Source organism: Ostrinia furnacalis, unplaced genomic scaffold (assembly GCF_004193835.3).
Source record: "Ostrinia furnacalis isolate ACB-3 unplaced genomic scaffold, ASM419383v2 OfSCF2477, whole genome shotgun sequence".
NCBI classification, from domain to species: Eukaryota; Metazoa; Arthropoda; class Insecta; order Lepidoptera; family Crambidae; genus Ostrinia; species Ostrinia furnacalis.
The window spans coordinates 53,259-76,215 of record NW_021132716.1 but is presented as its reverse complement, the minus strand read 5'-3'; the positions used below and the strand labels follow the sequence as shown (position 1 = coordinate 76,215).

At 40.0% G+C, this 22,957-nt stretch overlaps 1 protein-coding gene across 1 annotated transcript; it reads right to left on the bottom strand.

The window, feature by feature from the left end:
• Positions 1–18,236: 18,236 nt before the first annotated feature.
• Positions 18,237–20,845, bottom strand: LOC114355665 (vegetative cell wall protein gp1-like). Its single transcript, XM_028308618.1, has 2 exons — positions 20,772–20,845; positions 18,237–19,638 (listed from the first exon to the last, which is right to left on the bottom strand). Exons 1-2 carry the CDS (start codon positions 20,809–20,811, stop codon positions 18,533–18,535), a joined length of 1,146 nt encoding a protein of 381 aa, XP_028164419.1. The 5' UTR covers positions 20,812–20,845; the 3' UTR covers positions 18,237–18,532.
• Between the last annotated feature and the right edge of the window lie 2,112 nt (positions 20,846–22,957).

Below are 22,957 nucleotides of genomic sequence, written 5' to 3'. Positions count from 1 at the left end.
ATTCTATAAAAAATTTAAAAAAAATCTCAATAATTTTTTGACCTCTTTTTTGTCGATAAAAATAGGTCTAGTTTCATCCATTTTGATATGTACACTTTAACGTGACTCACACTGTATAAAAAATTATGACACTTTTTTTTTCGAGGAAATAATGCATGGAATTGCATACCAATAGTGGTAGATTATGTGGGGCTCCTCTTATTGGAAGGATGAGGAATACCCACATAAATAACCCCTGAGCTCCGTCGATCGCCTTAGTGTGAAGAACTATGGGAATCCGGACAAAGCCATCAACTATCACAGTCCGTCCCGGCATATGCCCACCTGTAGGGCGGGCTCTGCCTATCCCACGGTAGTGGTAGTCCGTGCTATGCAGGCAGGGGTACCCCCACGCAATCAGCTCGCTGACCATCACCGTGGAGGGTGGAGAGGAATCAGTGGGCCTAATATGCGCGTCGCGATAAGCGGTTATCACGCCATTTTATCAATTTTTCCCATACAGTTTGACGTGGATAAGAATATTACGGCGCGCATCCTAGACCAGCAGGAGCCCTGACCTCCCGCCCTGAGCTCCCCTGACCCCTCCGCCGTCGAAAATTATGACATCTACCTTAGGTACTGATGGTGATTGTTATGTTGTTTTTTATTTTTTCTCATATTAAAGAAATCTTATTTCTCAAGAAGTTTTATTTCTCTTATGAAATCTAGATATTATTCTTCACAAGTAAGTAGGTATTAGAATGATCGGCAATGCCGATTAGTCGGCCGACTAGTCGGCAATTTGAAAACCGATTAGTCGGCTAGTCGGTTAGTCGGCAAAGACCATAGTCGGCCCATCACTACTTTTAACTTACTTCAAAATAATGGTTTCACGACTGCTGGACAGTGGCGGCGTAGCATGGGTTGGCACCCGGGGCATAGCACAGCACAGCATCCCCCGTCATAAGTCCTTAATTTTAGTAAGTTGGGTATACATATAGTGGGGAGGTAAGACACCCCAAAATGGTCTGGTGCACCCCCTCTTTTGGGTTACCGATTGAATGAATGAAAGGTGTTAGTTCGAATGAGCTATATGATACTAATCGCAACACCCCCCCCGCAGTCGATCGTAACAGAATATTACTTGTTTATTGCTTTACGAATTTGATAATGATAACACAGCCAAAAAATATTTCACCTAGTTACCTACCTATATGAATAATTTGTAATATTATTTGTACCTATGATTTACCAATGGCATTATAATAAACACGATACAATAATTAATTATAGTCTTTCAATTAAATAAACTGTCAATATTAAATCAATCCATAATTCATTTATATCGTTAGGTTCATTCATTCATTCATTTACATAACTATCGATAAAAATTTACGATCTTTTCCCAGCACTAAATGTCATTATTTGACAATTGTCAAACCTCTCCCCCCGCAAAAAGTGGTTGATCGTGTTTCCTTAGAAATCTTGTAGGTTTCGTGTCCAGTGGTTTATTCGTCCAAGGGCGTGACTCACCTTCGAGGGGTTGCCAGACAGACTGTCTACTATAGGAGGGCTCCTAGGTTAAAGAACAAAGGTAGCTAACAGACTTAACGATTTATTGTGACCAGTATTGTTGGACATTAAAAATATAGTGTTGAAAATGAACTCCTAAACTTGATTTAATTCTCAGCCAGCCACTATCGGGGGTTAACGTCGCGATAAAAAAGATTGATAATAATAACAACTCTGATGAATCACAGAGCGTCGGTACATAATTACTGTATGTTATATATTAGCACAATAAAACACAAAGAATGTTTAAAATGTATAATGTAGTGTTATTATTAGAAAATTCATTAGTAAGATAAATCGATTTAAACGTTTCGACATTTCTGTTTGAAATGAAACTACTAGCATATTGATGGATGGTTTCCAATTAAATAGCAATTAGTATGATTCGGAGAGTATTCTTAAAGCTGTCTAATGAGGAGATCTATCAATCAACCGATGATTTATAAGAGATGCTGTGACAACAACACGCTTTCCAAGTTACTGTCAGTTACCTTAAGTTTTAAAAATTATGGATTGTATGACTGTGATCGCGGGAGTTCCTGTACTTGTAGACAGAAGTTCGAAGGTCTACGAAAATTCCGACGTACCCATACCTACTGTACCGAAGATCAAGTGTTGCTTCCACCCTTCTATGGTTCTGTGGCTCCAGGATGGTATGCAAAGGTTTTCATTTGAAACTATTTACTATCGCACAAATCGCTTCTCGTTTCGGTGAAAGTGAAGAGTTCACGCGTTTCGTCGATTAGTTAACCTTCATCTTAATTGGTGCTTTCGATCGTAATGCATTCGTTATTATGACTGCCAAATCGATTCGCACTTCGTCTACCAATGTAGAAGCTAAATCATGTTGTATAACTTCTGTTTGTGCAACTATTTATAATAGATATGATTTGCAGAAAATTCCCATACATTATAAGTATATTACATAACGTCTGAGAGAATAAGTTTCAATTTTAAATAGCCGTTTACATATTCAGTTAGATATTTGATTAGCGGTATAATTTTGGTAGATTAGTAATACCTGCGCTTAACAATAAATGGGTCACTACACCATTGAACTCGTCCGTGGTATCGTAAGTAATAAAATAGTTTATTTTGTCGCTGCCAATTCTACTGTTAGTNAACGGCAAAGGTCAGTATTTTTACTGTGATGGTAATGACGTTTAGTGCGTGTTTTCTTGATTATTGAAATAACTTGAAGTATTTAATCAATATGGATCATGGCGCCTTATGTGGAAACTTGTATGAATCGTTATTCAGAAGTTTAATTTACCAGAACTACAACAGTTTTTTTTTTATCGATCGGAACATAAGTTTTTTACTGTTTCGCGGATTTACCCATGGACACTGTTCATTTCATTGTTTATAAAACAGACTCAATGTCCGGTGTGTTGTGTGTTCCTTGTCATAACAATGTGGAACCAATGTGTCGGAGGGTCATTCAAGTCTTGAAATCTAAATAAAAGAATTGTAGACATAAATATTTTCAGATAAATACTAACCCCCTTACTAATAAAACTTACACGCTCGTTGAACAGTGTTTTAAAGTGACGTATAGTATGGAAATGACATTTTAAAACAGTGTTCAACAACTGTGTAACTTTTTATTAGTAAGGGGGTAAAAGATTAAAGGAAATGCGAGTAACTTCCAAGTTTCAAATTCTAAATAGAACTTATGAGATGTTTAAAAATGCAACCGCATTAAAAAATAGAGTGGAGTGAAAATTTAAGTATTTACCTATAAACAATTTTAGGTTTTGAATTCCTTCTTTGCTCGCACCTCTAACGATATCTAGATAAAAGTAAATAATAGAGACAATGAACGCGATTCATAAGAGTATTAAAAGTAGTCTAATTGTTATCTGGACGAATAAAACAATAAAGAATGCGTTTTTTTTGCGAATGAAAGTAGATTTGATGGTGGCAGGTGGCTGTCCGCCTCCCGCAGAGAATAGAGTGGAATAGATGTGCGCGCGCGCAACTACATTTGGTGCGACTGCGAGTGATGAGTCCGTGTGTCATTAGGATAATTGACTTCTAGTGGTGTCATATTAGGAATTTCATAATTTGAAAAATCGGTCTAGTATTTGGAGAAATTTGTTTGACAACTTGGTTTCATCGAGAACTACAAAATTATACAGTTAACTGAACCCGAGTGCTAACTGCTAAGTGTGTGGATAATGGCCTTCTCATGGACTTGACAATGGGTCGCGAAAACAAACTACTTTAGTGCCGTTATCTAAACACAAGTAGATGATATGACGTAACTGTAACTCTTAACTGTAACTGGGCATTTGGATCTGTCAATAAAATTAATCGTAGCTTGTTTTTTGTGTTGTAGTCGCTCTATTTAATCATCAGAGCCTGTTTTGTGACCACAGTACTTTTAGTAGAGCTGCCATTATCTAAACATGCAATACGGGGTTTGCCAAATAAATAGATTAACGTCTGCCTGCCTCAAGCGTACTGCATGAATACAGGATGCTACTCTAATTAAGATTTATGACAAGCGCGTTAACGCGGCTAATGAGGACTTAAGTGCATAAGCTAGAAGCTCGTTAGGAACAGCTCTTATATTTTACATTTATAATCTAGCTTATAAAATACAGTAAGTCAAATAACTAGTTTCAGCTTGATATCAAGGTCCAGTAATTTAAAAATAGTGGGATCGAAAACCTGACAGGTTCAGGAGTCCAGACTCTACATGAATTAAAGAAGTGGGAAGTTGGTACTTTAGATGTCCTGATTTTCCGAAATGCTGCTGACTTTGCGGGATATTTTTTAGAGGTACTTATGTATGTGTCTGCATGGCCAGTGTCTTTGGGTAAATAAAATTAGCAAAAGACAGCCTAACTTAACCAAGGCCGCAAGGAAGCGACAGCTGGGCTGATCGGTGAGCTGAACATTCTTTGTCCCTTGTCTCTGTACGGTTTAGTACAGCTTCTTGCTCAGTGTCGACTGTCGACAGCCGACCCCGCGGTGTCGTGCGTGAAGCGTGAGAGACACGCGACGCGACCGTTAGCGAGGGCTTGTGAACCGCGACGCGCCAGCCGTGCGACTAGTCGTTATGGTTTCAAGGAAATGCTTCTTCGTTTGATGGGAAGCTTGGCGCTTTTCTTTCACGACTATTAGACACGTTCAGTGTTAAATTAGTATTTGCAGAATTAAGAAAATAACAGGAACTTTGCGGCAATTTGCTCTATTTGTATAGGGAAATCAAAAGGGTAATGGTAACTGTATTCGCAGATCATATTAATCATTATTAAACTTCTAATCTTGAAACGCATAAAATTTTTACCAGAGTCATAGATTATTTTACGAGTCCTCATAACTGTTGAAGGTTAAGTTCCTATCTTCAGTCGTGCATGCGATCATTTTCTCAAGGGTAATAAATAACACAATTAGGGCGTTAATAATTTAACTTTCTTTTTATTGGTTATGATGCATCGATTTTTATTATTACGGTATTTGGTGCGCAGACAATGTGTAGGTGGATTATTACTCAATGGTTTAGAGGAGACTTGTAAAGTATGCCAGCAAACAAAAAGCAGTCTTTGTTTGTGGACATTTACACGGACGTAAATGTCGCAGCAGCAGCAGAACGTTGTCGCTCGTGCGACATGCGATGCCTGTCAGTGGCAATTGCTAACAACTAAGGGATGTACCGAATTATATGAGCATTTGGTACAAAAGGAGGAAGTTACAAATATTAAATTACGAAAAAACATGCAAAATTGGACAAGAAATAATGATGACACAACTTTTTCATCCAAAATATCATACACGAGAGCTATTTCAAGAATCTCTATCTTTCGAGTCTTTATTTTATTTTCTGAACACGTTCTGATATCCGGATGTGAGTCACATCCCTAAAGTTGCGAGTGGACAGGCGTTAATTGCGTGCTTGCTGATTCGTAGCCAGATGCATGCATAATGCGAGTCCGACTCTCCCGTTGGCGGCAATCACGGCAACCTCCGAAGAAGGCGGAGGCAGGCAACCGAACCAGCGGGACTATTCGTTGGCTATTTGTGCACAATACAATGTTCAAAATGACCAAAATACCATATTACATTGGAATGGAATTAATGATACAACTAGGCAAATACATTTTATTTGCCACTAACCATTACGTTAAATGTCAATGTCATCAAATGCGCACATGCATCAGCACAATTAATATGTTTATTTGATGTGCAATGTTTCCTAAAATGACTATCAGTAACTTGTACAACAGAATAATAATGTACTTCGCAATACTTATACATTTATACGCACATGCATTAGCTAAGGTTCATTTTTTTTTAAATATTCATTTAAGGTTTAAGTTTCAGCAGTTTCAGCGATTGAAAAAGATAGCAGATCTCAATAAAAATAATTTTAACAGACTGAAGGACATGAAATGTACGAAATTGAACCTAAAAATACGAATGGTGCGTACGCAACTGGGTCACACTTCTTACTGTTACCAGTATCAATGATGACGAATATGAACTAGATTCAAACGAGGATGTGTCCGTAACTGTAACAACAGCGATTTGAAAAGTCATCATCAATTTGTTCATACGGTAATGATTGCTTCCAATACAATTAAGCTGATTAACTTTTTTGGATTTCACACAATGGTTCGCCGGTGCCGGCACACGTTACGACTCTCGACGTGAGTCTGGTATTAGTTTTTATAGATCTTATGACAGAACTAACAATACTAATGTCTGGATGAAAAAGCAACTATTATTTCCTGTTGATTGTCTCTTCATAAGTAGCAAAGATATCATGTTTTTTCGCTTATGATTGGATAAATAACAATGTTTACACTACCTACGGAATAGGCATGATTTATGATTAATAAAAATCATTATGATAAGAAATAGAACATAGCCTTGTAAAACCACACAAGAAAAGAAAACAATAAATCAACTTTTGATGCAAATTCCTAAAAAGGAATTTGATAATTTTGGTCAGTTGAGTCATGATTCTTGTTTGTATTACCAATAGGTACCTATTGCTTTCAATATTCCTACTGCTTCTTTTATCTAAAAGAAGATACAGAAGTTGGAAGGGTGATATCACTGCACTGTGAGAAGGAGGCAATTATTCTAATAATGACGCTGATATCAGAGGACTTACAAGTAGCGTAAGTAAAATGAAAATAGAAACTGACCGATACAATTTAAGCAAGCTTTATGAAGATAATAAGACATAAATCCGAGATAATATCTACAACGACGACGGAAAATAATCAGAGTAGAGGCATATTTAAGAACAACTGTATTAGGATAAAAGTCAAATGTAATCTTGTGTAAATACAGTGTGTCATAATCGTAAGTAGCGTGGGCGATGCGCGGGCGGCTGACACGGCAAGCAGAGCGGAACGCGGCCGCCGCGTGCGCCGCGGCGCGAACCATGCCGCGCGCCCATTGTGCGCGTGCGCACCTTACGCGGGACACGCTAAACCATCTACTACGTTAATACTACTATTCGTCTATTTTCCAGTAAAGATAGTAGGTAACACTATCCGAGGTAAAATAGCCTGTCACTACTGTGGGTCGATATCGAGATGAAGATTGAAATATGGATTTAATTACAGATAAGGAGGTGCAGAATGTAGAGTAAAGAGAATGATTGTTGTACGTTTGTGATCATAAAGTTCTGCGACTAAACGGAGTAATAACCACATTTTGAAAATCGATAATGGCAAATTAAGTAAAGTGAAATGCGAATCAGAATAATAGGTAAAATAATTATGCAATCAAAGAACTAATTATAAGAAATGATGTTATGGAAGGAATACTCAAATGTTCTCAAGAATGAGGAACTCATTAAGTGCGATGGTCCGGCGGATGATGCTAATAACCACGATAGACACTTTCTACTACTCGGTCGCGCCGGTCGGTAGGAGGTGACCCCTTTAGATTCGTGTCCGAGCAAATTCATCACCACGTGTGCATGAGTTAATCCGACACATTTGGTTCTAGACAGACTCCAAGCTATTAGTTTAAAGTTGGCCAACATACATTCATTAGTTTCAATCCATTGCGCCAGATTCATCGCCAGCTCATTTTAGCGCACCATAGATGGTTCATCGAACAAAAGATAATGACTTTGAGAAGTAGAATAGAAATGTTTGGTTGCTAAATAAGCGCTAAAATCTATTTACACAACATTAGCAGCGGATTACTAAAATGGGGGCCCTTGACCGTATTTTTTATCGATTCCAAATGTGACACGTGACGATGCTGCCGATCGCGGTCTCCAGGTCAGCGATAGCGAGAGTGCTGCGTGTGGAGTGACAGCCGCCGTGACGCCGTGACAATGCGGATTGTTTCGCGTACCTATGCGGAGAAATCGCACGTCAAGTACGTGATGTAGGATATTATAAACATATCGCATAGTAATAGATTCTGCGTAGGTGGCCGGTGAAATTATGCCGTCGTTTGCTACTCGTCGGACAGTACAGACTGGCCACGATAAGCTATCAGATAAATGTTTATCACTTAATGTTACACTACATAATCCGCTCGATATGCCAGCAAGGGCACACCACACTCAATCAATGAAGTCGCAAATTCTTCTACAAGGTTAGCTTTGTATTTTCAGATTTCAGGTACCCACCTAAGAATCATCAAATGAGTAACTTTGTTCACTAACAAATTTCTCAATGCTTATAATGAAGGACGGGTCTTAAAGCATCTCGTTCGACCATATTGAGTGTCCAGGCTCGGAATAAATTCGCGTTCCCACCGCAATGGCATGTGGAACTGGTTCCTGCTCGCTTGCCCGTAAGTAAAGCAAACATGCCCCCGCCGCATGACGGGATGCCGACGTAAAGACTGGCGCACAAAAATGAAGCCGGTCCATTTTCCACGGTAAACGATAGAGATGATTGAAATATATTAGCGAATAGGAATTGAACATAGAAAATAATTAGGAAAATATCCATTTGGTCCTACTATGACGAAAAGATTGTGAAAGGCTCTGTTACATTTATGTATTTTATGAAAAATATGTATAATTAAAAAAATAAGATGAAAAAATAAGAGACAATGCATGTAGCCTGCTGGCTGATTGGACTGGTTCTTCCCTCGCTATTCAATAAATAAACCAAGGTGAGGTCTAAGTCGACACACGAGATGCACGGTGTAAAGCCTAGACTATACTAACCAACTTTCGCTGTTACTAAACCAGTTAAACTAAAAAACTAACATCATGCCATACAAATAAACCTTTAAAGAAGTGCGCAATCTATTCAGGACAATCCGAGCGGTTGATGAATGACCGAGAAGTTACACAAAAGGCGTGAAACGTGATACAATCTTAAGAATCTGGTCTAGCCTGATGTTCTTTTACAGTAGTCTCTACATTCTACAAAAGCGAAAAAAGAAACGAATTATTTTTTTTCAAATCAAATCATTTATTGCATTGCATTACATGTGGTTTGATAGTCATGGTTTTTCATTTGGCGGAACGTCAATAATTCGTGTTTATTGGCGGTTAAGCAGCGTGTTCCTGATTAAGTTAGGTAGGAATTGTAGAAGGAACGAGTACAGTTATTTAAAACATGTACGGCACGAAATCTAGTCATTACACTGGAGCGGCTTTTCTAACGATTTCGATTGCTGTTGAGTTTTTATTCTTCAAAACTTTCTACAACTTATTTTTTTAAAATATTATAAAGCTAAAGAGTTTATTTGTTTGGTTGAACGTGCTAGCTTATTTGTCGAGAAAGGCTTTAGGGAATTATATCTTCACGCTACGACAAATATGAGCAGAACATCAATGTGAAATGAAAAAATATTCAAACAATTTTCACACGTACGAAGTCGCGGGCATAGCTAGTGTTTGAAAAGGAAAAACCACGTTGGTCACATTGTCAGCGAGTGAGCTCCCCGCCTTACAGCGGCGCGCCGGACCGGTCCAGTTTGACGGTGCAGCAGCCTCTTACCGCCTCTGGTGATGGTAATTACTGAACATTGACATTTATGTCCGACATTTTTGTCCGCCACAATGTGCCGAGACGCTAACAAATGTGATACATAAAGCAAATCTGACCTTTTTCGGTGGAAAAGATCACCGCGCAACGGTTAAAACTTAAAAAGCTGAGAAATACACTCGTTCTCTCTGAATCTTTTAAAGGAAGACTCGCCCTCTTTTTTAAAGTTTTTTTATAGGCCAACTTACGGAAGCTAAATATAGAATTCATAAGAATGTTACATAATAAACCGACTATTTAACTTTGTGAAGATATAATTTGAGATGCAAGATGATTATTATTGTTGATTCAATGTTTAGTGGTAGATCGACTTGATCTATTGCGAAATTAGACATCGTTACGTTATGTCGTTAGCGATAGCTCTTTAAGGTCGTTATCGCGATCGCCGACGAAGTACTTTCGATGATTAACATCCAGCAAAAGTAAAACTTCGCGTGTCACGGAACGCGTATAGTATATCGGTTTACTAATTGCTATTATAAATAAAACTTTCAACGACAACAACGTTGAAAGGTATGCATGTTTGTGCATTCCAATGCGTTATTCGGACAGTTTTAGTTGCTCAAAATAAATAAATAAACTTGTAGACTGTGTAATCTGTCTCAGTGACATTGTTTACGACGCACTTGATACATTCTGACTTATAAAACTATATTTACTAATTAGAATTTCAACTGTCACATTATAGGATTATTATTAGTAATTAGTTATATTGTTATAAACACTTTATTTACAGTTCAACTACAAGTAATGGTCGACATACTTAGTGCAGAGAGCGCATTATGCGGGTGTTTAGTGAATTGCATTCAGCTAAGTACTACTGCTTGTAAGTATATAGCTTGCTTGCTATAGGTAACCAACCACACACCACAGAAATCTGAAACCGGAAGGCTGTAAAGTAAGTAAAATCGATTAATTTTCATTGTTTGTTCGGCGAGTTTATTGTCCAGCGCTATCGAGCTGCGCCCACGCATCGGCGCGATATTAACGACCGCTTGCAAATTCCATTCCTGGAAGTCGATTCAGCTGTTCGCGATTTACAAGTATTGTCCGAAACTCTGCCGTTATGTCTTCATGGCCCAAATCAAAGAGCAAACAAAAATACGTGACTAACGGTCGGCGAGGGTATTGGTCTGGATCTAGAGCACGTACTTATCAAGTTTTCATCACTATCGGAAAAATTAAACCTAACTCCGACTGAATGTTTAATGACGTTGTCAAAGCTATATTGTCTTTGACTCGTATAGTAGGAAAAGTATACAGACTACTCATGGGTCATACGGGATACAGTAATTATTAGTCTTTTCTGGTCTATAAGCCACTAGTAGATATACAATACATACATTAGACCAGTGTTTTTCAACCTGTGGGTCGCGACCCCTTGGGGGGTCGCGAAGCCTCTATAGGGGGGTCGCGAGAGGTCGTAAAAACTACCTCAGTAAAAAAACATTAGTTACAAAGACAGAATTATCCGAGATCTAATTATGCAAATGCATTAAAATGTTGTATGGATTGAAGTAAAAAACAAAATCTCCTCTTGTCAACACGCAATGGAGAGAAGTATCTTAAAACTAAGAAGAATACAAAAGACTAGAAACACAGACATCCGTATGAAAACTAAATTATCAGATGCTCTTAAATTTAGCCTAAAACAGAAGTGGAACTGGGCAGGTCATTTGGCAAGATATAAAGATAAGAGGTGGACCTATCAAACAACAAAATGGCAAGGCCCAAAAGGCAAAAGAAACGTAGGACGGCCGAAGAAAAGATGGGCCGATGACATAACAAACAAGGCAGGGAAAAATTGGATGCACATAGCCAGCGACAGGGAAAGGTGGAAAAAGATGGAGGAGGCTTTACCCAAGTGGGGCCACAAACAAGAGATACAGATTAATTGAATGAAACTGTAAAAATGTGGAATATAAAGCTATAATAATAATAATGGATTGAAGTATTCGGTCCCTATAAACATCTTTGTAACATTATAAAATGCATGAAAAAAAGCGAACGGTCGGGGGGTCGCCAAATATTTTTTCATGCTAGGGGGTCGTGTCATGAAAAAGGTTGAAAAACACTGGATGTATTGCATGGTGTAATAACTAATACGGCTCTATGAAAAGTGATCTAGCGATAAGCCATATGAAGTATGTATTTAGACGAAAATTGGTCATTAAAAGTAACAATAAAAGTTACATTATGTTATGTACCTTTTAGGTCGTTTTTACGTAATGGTGTAGTTGAATTATGACGGCCGAATTGGTAAGGCTTCTGTTGCGTGGGGTGGGGATTTGCTCATAAGTCATAATTAGCGTAAAGTTGCGCAAACGACGCGTCGCGCAATCATGATAATAAGATGTTAAAATTATGCGAAAATTATGAGTTACTAGCATGTCAAACGGGATCAATACATAACTTAGAATAACCGGAGTCGCTCTTGCAAAGGGTTAAATTCTTAAATTCGTGGAAAGACAACTTTCACGATGGGTCAGCTCATGTCTGCCTAATATTGTTAATGCGATTGTTGGAAGAACTATTTAGGTTACACGATGTGGTTTTAGCACAATGAACTACACAAATCATCATCAATCACAATCAATCATCAATCCAATTGAAAAAAACTAATAGCATTTTAAGAATGTTAATGTTTAGTTAGTATTTATCAAATAACTCGACTGCTAATCGCGACCAATTAGGTTTTTTTATCATTACTATATTCCCTTAATCAAAGAAGCTCAATACCAGTAATTGAGGCTGCATAATGAGCGCTTACGTGTTAATTACATGGACGTATGTAAACACTCTCTCCGCTGGGAAGCGTTTTTTGGCAGCTCTATTGTGCGGTAGAAAGCGGGACTATTGGAGACACACGTCATCTGATTATAACGCGGTAATTTCAAGATATTACACAAAAACGCGTGTCGGATCAGCGATCGTTTCGTTAGGTAATTCGTATACGCAAGTGCTTTTTATTGAGTGTTTGATTGTGATTCCCATGTCTAATCTTCAGCAATTATGGTAAAGTCCCACATGCTATTGCCGAGGAACTTTAGGTCTTGTGTTGTGAAGGCAACAATTGTAGGATCCACATCAGTGTTTGCGAATCGGTTCAAATCTTGGGAGCTTGTAGCTACTAAGAATAAATATGATTATATTTTTAAAGTGAAACATTAAATTCTAGATTGCATTATAAGATAAGTACCCAATTTCAATTTCGCAGGACATATTTGGGGAGGGCTTTGTCCAGCAGTGGAGTCTTAAGGCTGATAATAAATTAATCTCTTTGAGGCTTAAGACGCTTAGTGGGAATCAGTGGTATGAACAAGAAACGCTGCGGTTTTGAGTCTGAAAAAATAAATGCTGGTATAGCATAAAGAGATTGAGAGCCGTTGATTTGAAGTTCAGCTAGGCTAGATTATCTCAGTGAGTCATATAATCGTGGAGTAAAGATAAATAAAAGTTCGCAGTAACCGACATGACCAGTCAATAAATAACAGTTTTTATCTACTTCCTGCATTTTATCTGAATTACAACGGTACTTGCTAATAAATCGGCCAACATTCATGTCCCGTGAGTGTTTAATCGATACAATCCAAAGAACGAGATCTTTTTTGCGAGATAGAATAGAGACATGGATAAGAGTTCTAACTGGATCGAGTTTTTATTAACCACCGAACATAGAAAACATATTTTCTATGTTCTGTGTTATTAACCATCTTTGTTTAGCAGAGTGGTCCACGCACCTAGACCTATTTTTATAAACATTTTCTCCAGATTGTCAGTGTGAATCGCTCAAGACGTCTAAGCTACAGTATCTTGGACTTAAACGGGGTCTAGGTTTCCTATTGCTTTTTGCCTTACTCTAAATGGTTTCAGAGAAAAATAGAAAACATGATCAGAGTCCATGGAAAGGTGGACAAACGGGAAACTTTATATGGGTATTGAAGTAAGTAGAGTACCTACATAACATTGGAAGGAGTAGATTTTTACGAATAAAAGTTTGGAACAAATATTCAATATTAAAAATAAAAACAATTCTAATCCACAAGGGATTAATCGACAAAGCCTTCTTAAATAATAAATGTCACTTATCACACTCTCACGTGGTTTGATAACATATTTTTGATTAAACGAAGTCGCAAGTAGCCCCAAGAAGTATTGCAGCAATAAATAAATATGTCGATAATACTAATTGCTCAGACAATGTACATGTTGATATGTAATGGACGTTGATTTGTGCGCGCTTGCGCTTGCGGGGTACGATTAATTAATATGCAATTAGTCACCAAGGAAACGGCAAACAATAACCCACATTACCACTGATATTAACTGGAATTTATTGAGTAAACAAATAAATTGAATTATTTATTTGCCGACAAAACTTATTGGAATGTCATTTGCGCAAACAATGGAGACAACTGGAAATCACTCAAAATTTACTGAAGACATGAAAGTAGATACCGTTACAGATAACAGAGTTATACCGTATAATTTTATTTTTGGGGAAAATTACTTACGTAAGACGCCTCTAGCCCTAAATATTCGCTTTAGCGATTGCGATAGCGATAGCTTTAAGCGATTGTTCAAGTGTGGTACCTATTTCTATTCTGTCGCGCTTTTCAGTAAGATTTGCTTACAAGCTTTCTATAATAAACCTATCATTTCAAAAGCTGTACGTGAGCCAAAGCACTTTAACAAGATTCAACGACACGTTAGAAACTTAATGCCAGTTATACAAATGAGTATGAATACGCAAGCAGAGCGAAGAGCAAGGAAATGATAGTAAGTTGCGTCTCCAAAATCACTTAACATGTAAAAGCTGTAGAGAAGCTGCAGTGTGCCCGTATCAAAATTTCAGCTGCTAAAAATGTTTATGCAATGAAGAGGATAGGTAAACAGTAGAACTGGGGCTGGAGTATTCTTAAGTGAACCTGACTGCAAAGGACTGCTACTGTGGATGGATTGCTCGCGTTCTCGACCAATGAAAACATATCCTTAGACCATTATAGCTCGTCTGCTAGATTTTTTTATAACGGAGTGAAGCTATTCCACGTGCTTACACTGTGAGCAGTGGAGTTAATGCCGTCTGAGCCGGAGCGGACAATGCGCGATCGGTGTATAGTACTTACTAGCTGACCCGGCGAACTTTGTTCCGCCTTAATGGCAATAAATAAGCAGACTTTTTTTTTTAATTTCGAACGGGATAAAATGTATCCTATGTCCTTCTCCTGGCTCTAAACTACCTCCCTGACAATTTTCAGCTAAATCGGTTTAGCCGTTCTTGAGTTATAAGTGGAGTAACTAACACGACTTTCTTTTATATATATATATATGTCGGAGCGTCGGGCTCTCGGACGGCACCAGAAGGGTCTCTCATTGAATTCATACTATCTACCTATGTGGGCGTATAGGGAACACGTGCGAGTGGATACTAACACTAATTATAATCACTGATTATAAACGACTAACTTTACTAGACTAGAATGTAAAGACTGGTTCGTAATTTAATCAATATTGTCCACAGTTAAATTAACAGAAAGATCAAAGTTACTGAATTACTTTAACAAAGCTAGAGACGCCTAGACTTAATAAATTGGGAGCGATTGACGAATTTGTGAACCACGCCCAGTCAGCACCACGTCCAAAACCCGAATGTGCAATGACTCTAAGACTGAGTCCCAGAATATCTACGTTTCAGGGCTCTGTACCTGAAGTTTTTGTAAAGCTATTAATCCATCAATACTGCACTTGAACGGGTCCACAACTACGTCAGGCAACAGGGAGATTTATGTCACCTTCGTTCCCAGGCGCGCACTTAACTCTGACCATAAGAGCTTTGGCGCTGCTTAAAATTCCATAGCAATAAACTAGCTAACACATTCAAAGTGTTGTGAGAACTATAACATTAAGTTATTTAATTTATTGCGCACCGCGCGCCGACATATATATAGATATAGATTGAGCAGTTGGCCGTCCTCGCTTCAAATAGCCCATTTTTGGACAATTCATTGGTGTTGAACATGCAATCGTGCGACACAAATTACCAATTTACAATATGTATATTATATACAGAATTCATGTAATTGTATCTAAAGAATTTTGACTTACGTAGTAACTGCCTTACTTAAATAATTACAGGATTGAAAATTCTCTACTCTACACTATATACCATTACATGTACCCAATAAAAAAAAATAATGTATTTATTTTGTTTGTTCATGAAATTAACCTGAGCCAGGCCCGAGGACTGTCACCCCGCCCGCGTGCAAGCTGAAGCGGAACATTCAACGTTAATTTACACCTTTAATATTAATATTTTGGATCAAAAATAATAAAGTTTGTTTCCTTAGTTAAATTGTACACGGTTTTCGAATTTTTAAATATTTTAAAACAAAATCATTGGCTGCATTTGTCTGTTGCGATGAACTTAAAAACCACTGACCGGAATTTCATGTAGTTTTTACCAATATGTAGATGGAGTGGGGGAAGCTTATGTTCAGCAGTGGACGGTCTGGGCTGAGATAATGATGATGAGAGTGATTCATGAGGGAGGTTCAGTTCAATACAATTTGTCAAGAAGAAAATTGTAGGACAGTTTTTATCCCGGTTTTTGAAAGGTAGATGCGTCTGATAGTCTTTCTGTGTCAAACTGATATAAGCGAAGCTGCGGGCAAAATAATCTAGTTTAATTTCAATTAAAATTTTAAAGGAAGTAAGGTTCTGGGACATTTGGAGGTCAAGAATTTTGCTTTGTAGCTGAGAATGGACAGTAAATAGAACAGTTGTATCAATAAATTGAATTGTTAGCTGTATCAGGTCAGGTGTGCTTATAATAATTTAATTTTATCATATTTATCGGTAAGTATCGATAAATTCGGGTTTTAATTAGAAGGAAATAGATATTCAGGTTCGCGTAGCCTTGGCATTAAAGCAATTACGGCCAATTGCTTCTGGTCTGTCGTGTTCAAGTGCGCGCGCGCAATTAGCGCATGCCGATATAACGCATGTAATTCATCGTGAAATGCATCGATTACGTCTGACGATCGACTTACTCGAATATCAACTTTTTTACCTACTTAGCCATTAGTGTTTAATATTTTGATTATGCAAATAAAATTGCACATTTAAAAGATGACGAAATTGACATTTATTAGCATAAACGAGTCGTCGTCGAATAATTATTATAAAGCTTGTGCAACGGGTCAAACTCGTCACACTAGACAGTTTTATTTATTTATTTATTGTATTTGTCTCGATCTTGGGACTGCTTGACTTTTTTGTGTTCATACGAGATGATTTTAAGTCTATCTAATTTTACTTACACATAGGTAAGTATATCAATGTTAACGTTGGGATATACGACACCGGCTCACGGTCGCGATCGCGAACTTGCCGCTTCACTTAGCGTGGGTCAGTTGGACAGATCTGTGCAGTATGCACGTAACAAAACTGTATACGATTACGATGTGATAACGCGAATAGGCCCTTTGATTAGCTCCCAGCACCGGCATCGCAGAGCAGGTGCTGCCGAAACCGAGAGTGGTCCGCGGAGGTCACGGGTTTCACCGCCGACCCAGCGCGTCGCACGCATCCACTTTCACCGTTTGGTAGAAAATGTTTTTATTTGCATAGCGTTACGCAACCGATCATTTCACGAATCGATTCTCGCGGCAGGTGGAAAGCGGAATCGTGCCGAGTGCTGCGGCCTATTGGGACTGCCTACACGGTTAATTAATGGTTCATGTAATAAAAGTTAAGAGTGACGACGCAAAAGTAAAAGTATTTCCAATCGGAATTTTTGTTTAGAAATAGTATACAAAATATTAGACCAAACATGTTTAAAAATAATGTAATGATTATGTTAAGAAAACAGATGCAGCATTAAGTAATTTAGAGAGTATTTCTAATTGAACTAGCAAATAGCACGATGTCATTTCACCAGATTCTTCCTTTTGTACCTTGATTGATAGGTAATTATTTCTGCTTGACCATGCCGTGAAAGCTTTGCGGTCAGCTGGCTCTTGGCGATTCACTCTAAATGTCAGAAGGGCAATCACGCAGTAAATTCGACAGTATCTATCTTCCTAAGCGGTCCGGTTACGCAGTGCGCGTCAGCTGCAGCGCGCGGTCAGGTGGCAAATTGCATCGCGGGATCGCAAGGGAACCAGATTGTAGAAGTGATAGATTAATATCAACAAAACCACCTCCAAAATATGGTACAAACATGAGCTGAGTAGATTACGTCGCTTTTAAACGAGTCCATCAATTTCATCCATCAGGTTCAATCAATTCTTAAGGCTTAAAAATAAGTTTATAGTGGCTACAATCTGACAGCTATCATAATTACCCAAGCATTTAGAACGTTAAAAATATTAAACGGTAGCATCGGACGACTATTGACGAGAGAAGAATGCTAATTATTACGCAAACGTTCGAGCTTCGGCATCTCGGATGCTATTCTGTCTTTTGTTCCTAGGAAGTGCTAAGCAGGCGCGCGGCGGCATGTAAATGACGCTTATCTAACAAGTTCAGCTCGTCATTAAATTGTCTTTATAGTTTGAATGAATACAAAGAAAAAAAAATTATCAAGGGGAAAGTTGACCTTTAAAATTCTTTAAGGTGATGTTGATGTGTGCCAGTGCCTAATCTTCAATGTAATATGAAACAATTTACAGGATAATTAATATAATCTTAATAAATGACAGGAGATAGTAAATGATAGGAGATAGATACGTAACATCAAAGTAAGGTCGGAAGGAAGCCCGCGCGCATACCCGAGCAGCGGCGAACCGCGACCGGCGCAGGCGCATCTCGCGAGCAGCCTCCGCGCGGCGTATCGCGGCGTGATCTATGCGGGACGTGGACAAAAACTGAGAACGATGGCACCCGAATTGCACAATCGATGCTCGCGCGCATTCAGAGCGTGACCACGCACCGTCGCGCGCCGTCGTTCGGGCGGCCCGGCCGTTGTAAACCGGAGCAATTATGTAGTTTTAAAGACTCACCTTGATTTTGTTCCTCCGGCTGCCGCGGAGGATGATTCCGTCGTTCTCGATGTAGTCGGGCACCTCCTTGCGGTCGGAGAAGTTGAACACGATGGAGGTGGCGGCGGGCGGCGGCGCGCGCGGGCGGCGCGCGGGCCCGGGGCTGCCGCCCGCCCACGGCGCCGCGCCGCCCCTCGCCTCCTTCGTCTCCGCGGGCTTCTTCTCCCTGGGCTCCATTCTTTTCTCGCTGGAGCCGTTCCAGGCGCGCTCGATGTCGGCGCCGCCGAGACGCGACACGGGCTCCTCGGGGATCGGCCTCGGTTCGGCGAATCCGTTGGTCAGCGGTCGCTCGGCCTTCGGTCTCGTTTCGACGATCTCGGGCTCGCGGTCCGCGGGGGATTCGGGGCGGATCACGTCCGCGGTCTCGGGCGGGGAGCGCGGGATCGGTTCCACCATCGCCGCGGGCGGGGGTTCCCTCCTCTCGGGCCGGGGCTGCGGCGTCGGATCGGGCTCCGGCGGCGGGGACGCGAGCCGCGGCGTCGGCGGCGGCGACGCGACCTTCCGGTCGAACTCCACGACGGGCTGCGGCTCCGGCGAGCGCACGGCGGGCGCGGGCATCGGGCGGATGACGCCGACGCGGCGCGCGCGCCCCACCAGCACCGGGTTGGCGGCGGCCAGCGGCGGCAGGTGCGAGCCGCGCCGCGGCGCCTCGAACGCGAAGCGCATCGACGAGCCGGCGCGCGCGATGCCCTCCAGCGCCGCGCGGGACACCGGCCGCGCCTCCGTCGACGCCGCCGCCGCCGCCTCGGGCTCGTCGGGGGCCGGGGCGACGGCGTCCACGAGCGGCGGCGTGGGCGAGCGCGGCGCGGGCCGCTGCGGGTCCCGCGGCTCCGGCGTGGACGTGCGCGAGGGCGCCTCGAGCCCGCGCAGCACGGCGGAAACGCGCGCGGCCGGCGCCGGCCGCCGGGTCGGGAGCTCCTCGTCGTCGTCGTGGGCGGCGGGCGCGGCGGCGGGCGCGGGGGCGGGCGCGGGCGCGGGCGGCGCGGGGCGGGAGCGCGCGGCGCGGCGCTGCAGCAGCTCCCGCTTCCATTGTGGTAGCGCGCCGTTCGACATGCCTGGGCGGAATCGGATGGTCATTGATGCTTGGAAAATGTAAAGTGGAAAGTGAAAGATTTTAAAACGACCGTCCGCTGGCTATGTTGCCGCCTCGAACGGTGTCAAAACGAAATAACTGTTCCTCATTAACGCCGACATGAAAATTTGCTAATGAGAAAACGGTTGCCACTCTGATGACTAAAGTGAAATGTGATATCTAAACATTTGCAGTGCACGCTGTTCAAACAGGGCTGACATGTGAGCAGGCATTAACAAGCTATTATGAATTTAGATTGGTAAACTGTGTAAAACAAGCAATTGAGATTCTTGTTTTATTTGACGTTGAAATGACAATAATTGCACATTTTAGAATACTATTAATACAAAATAAAAAAATCTGCCTAAGATGAGCATAAACTTTAATTCGAGTAAAAATGGGATGTGTGATGGAAAACTGAAGTTTGATTTTGTATTTAAGATGAGTAAACTAATCTTGTCTGGTGTTTATAAATTCAAATATTTACAACATAATTAACAAATGTAGTTAAATTCAATTGTAATCAGTTTATTATCTTTTCTATTACTGATAACTTTGTTTATGTAAGTAATTTGTATCAAGCAATTAGTAGTGTTTTATTTTTCTCTGAATGTGATATTGTGAGAAACTAAAGATAGCTTTATCATTTCCTTCCTTCATCAATGAATATAAAAAAGTGAATTATAGTGCAAACAGTAAAGAATAAAAATGTTTGATGATTTATAATTGAAAAATAAAGATTGGGTTTAAAGTTAAACTTGATAACTGGTTATCATGAAACCCCCTGACAGTGTTAGGGCAAATATAAATATCCTTGGACATTTTACACTGCGCCTCTAGTCGCAAACTAAGCAAAGCTTGTACTATGGGTAATAGACGACGGGATAAACATACTTAAATACTTCTTTTTTTTTGTAAATACATACATATTATACATAGAAAACACCCAGACTCGTCACAGAAATAATAATTAAAATTCATCATTTCAATTTCTGCCCGGCCGGGAATCGAACCCGGGACCTCTCGGCAAAGTAGTCCGTTCTGAACCACTACACCAAACGGCCGACAATGACCATAATAATATCTAATTTCAATAAAATGTGACAGGAGACTCACCAAAGTCCTGCGAGGACTCGAGCATGGTCTCTACCATCATCTTGGATGCGCCCCCACAAGCAACTAAGGAGAAATATGCAACTGATTCAGAAAGCTTTAAACAAATACAAACACAAACAATATGTTTACTCATGTCTTTCTTATAAAAATCTGCCTTTAATGCATAGGAAATTTTTTGCTACCAGTTGAAGAACAATAAAAGCTTTCTTTAACCTTTAACCGACGAGGTGCGGTCTCACAGACCGCTCCGGTTTTTGAAATTTCTGGATTGCAATGTTCTACTTACTCCCGTGTTCCGAGCGTCTCAGTACCTTCGAGTTTAGTTGCCCAAACGCCATTACAGGTAGTGGTTACATCGACGAGGGCAGTTTTAATAAGATATTTCTATTTAAAGTTCAACAGCGGTCTGTGGGACCGCACGTCGCAGACTACGTGACATTTTTGTACCATACTGAAATTGGCGTTTTTGTTTTAGACGACTAATTTTTCGTAAAAATGATGGATCCTGGGGCACCACAACCTAGGAAAAGACATTTCCTAATGATATATTGATATTTGAACATAATATTATGTAAAAGATGGTAGTCTGTAAAAAAATACCGCGAAACGGGTGGTAAAGCAAACAGTGACATGTATTCTAGGCTCTGACATGCCAAATCAGCCTGATGTCATTGCACCAGCTGCAAAAAAGACGTACATTTTAGTCCACCTAAATTGAAAAAGAAATTATCTTACAGGTTCTACCTATGCATTCCGAAAATGCTTGCCATGTGGTAAAAAAAATGTCCTGATTTTGCCTGATGTTTACCCTACGTCAATTTTTTTTGTGCATGTAATTTACGTGTCATTTATTTTTATTTTATTCATTATGTTCACTATATTTAGGAAGGAGTATAGTTTTTCTTGCTTTGATTAAAATTTACAAGTTATATAGGTATTATTGAGCTCTAGTGTAATTTCAATGAAATTAAGGGTCAAAAAAGTTNAAATCAACTTTGTACGCGTGAAAATAGTTTGAATACTATTTCCCGTGCTTGCAACATTTTTCTTTACTGCTTCGCCCCTATTAGACGTAGCGTGATCGTATAATATCCTATAGCCTTCCTCAATTTACGAGCTATCCCACACAAAAATAATTATTGAAATCAAACTAGCAGTTACTGAGATTAGTGCATTCAAACAAACTCTTCAGCGTTTTAATATGAAACTGTTGTTGTTGATTATTGGAGTCGAACCTTGGACCAGGCATAAGAATAGGCAACGCAGTCGTACAGGAGGGTGCAAGGAAGAGGGGCAGCCACAGTAGATAACACGAAAGTCGTTCAAGAGAGAGCAAGGAAGAGGCGCAGCAACCGTAGTAAAGGAACGGCTGGGATGAATAAGGATAGGCGAATCCAACTCGCGAGCCTTGACAGGAATACGCTGGTTAAGGTGGCCCTTTTCAAGGCTTGGGAGCCAGCGGGTGACGAGCCATTGAACTTAGAGAAGGTCATTAATTATACGCATATTTTTTACTTTGTCGAAGATAAGCACGAAAACGGTTTGTCTAAAATATATGAATTTCGTCTTATTCAATGCAGGATTAAATGCCCTTCACGTGCCATGAAGATCAATTTTCTATACTGCAAGTCCTTTATTAATACGGTATAACCATAAAACCGGAAAGAAAAATGCCCCTTTGGGGGGGCCCCACCACACCTCCGTCGAAGTCGAAAACTTAGGATAGTCAATGAGCAACAAATGAAGCTATTAAAACAAAACCTTTAGGAATTATTTCCGATTTGATTAATTTTCACGTCTTATTCTACTGGCCTATTAATAACTTTTCGCAAACGAGACTTACTAATCGTTCTTGGAAACATTTAAACAGTAAATACCAGTATCTCAAGAAATACCGAAAAAATACCGAAATTTCGGTATACCGGTAATTGAAATTTCAATACCGGTATCAATACCGGTATAAAACTTATTCCGGTATTCCATACCCTACACCCGGCTAAAGAGAAATGACATACCGAGCCTACATAAAAGATTTACCACCTGACATTAAGAGAGTCGTGTGAAATGAATTTTCACACAAGTATGGCTCTCGAAGAAAACATAGTCTGAGGAATCAACCAAAGAAGTGGCTTATTGTTGAAAAAACAGATTGCCATGAAGCAGAATCATCAAAAAAAAAAAAAAAA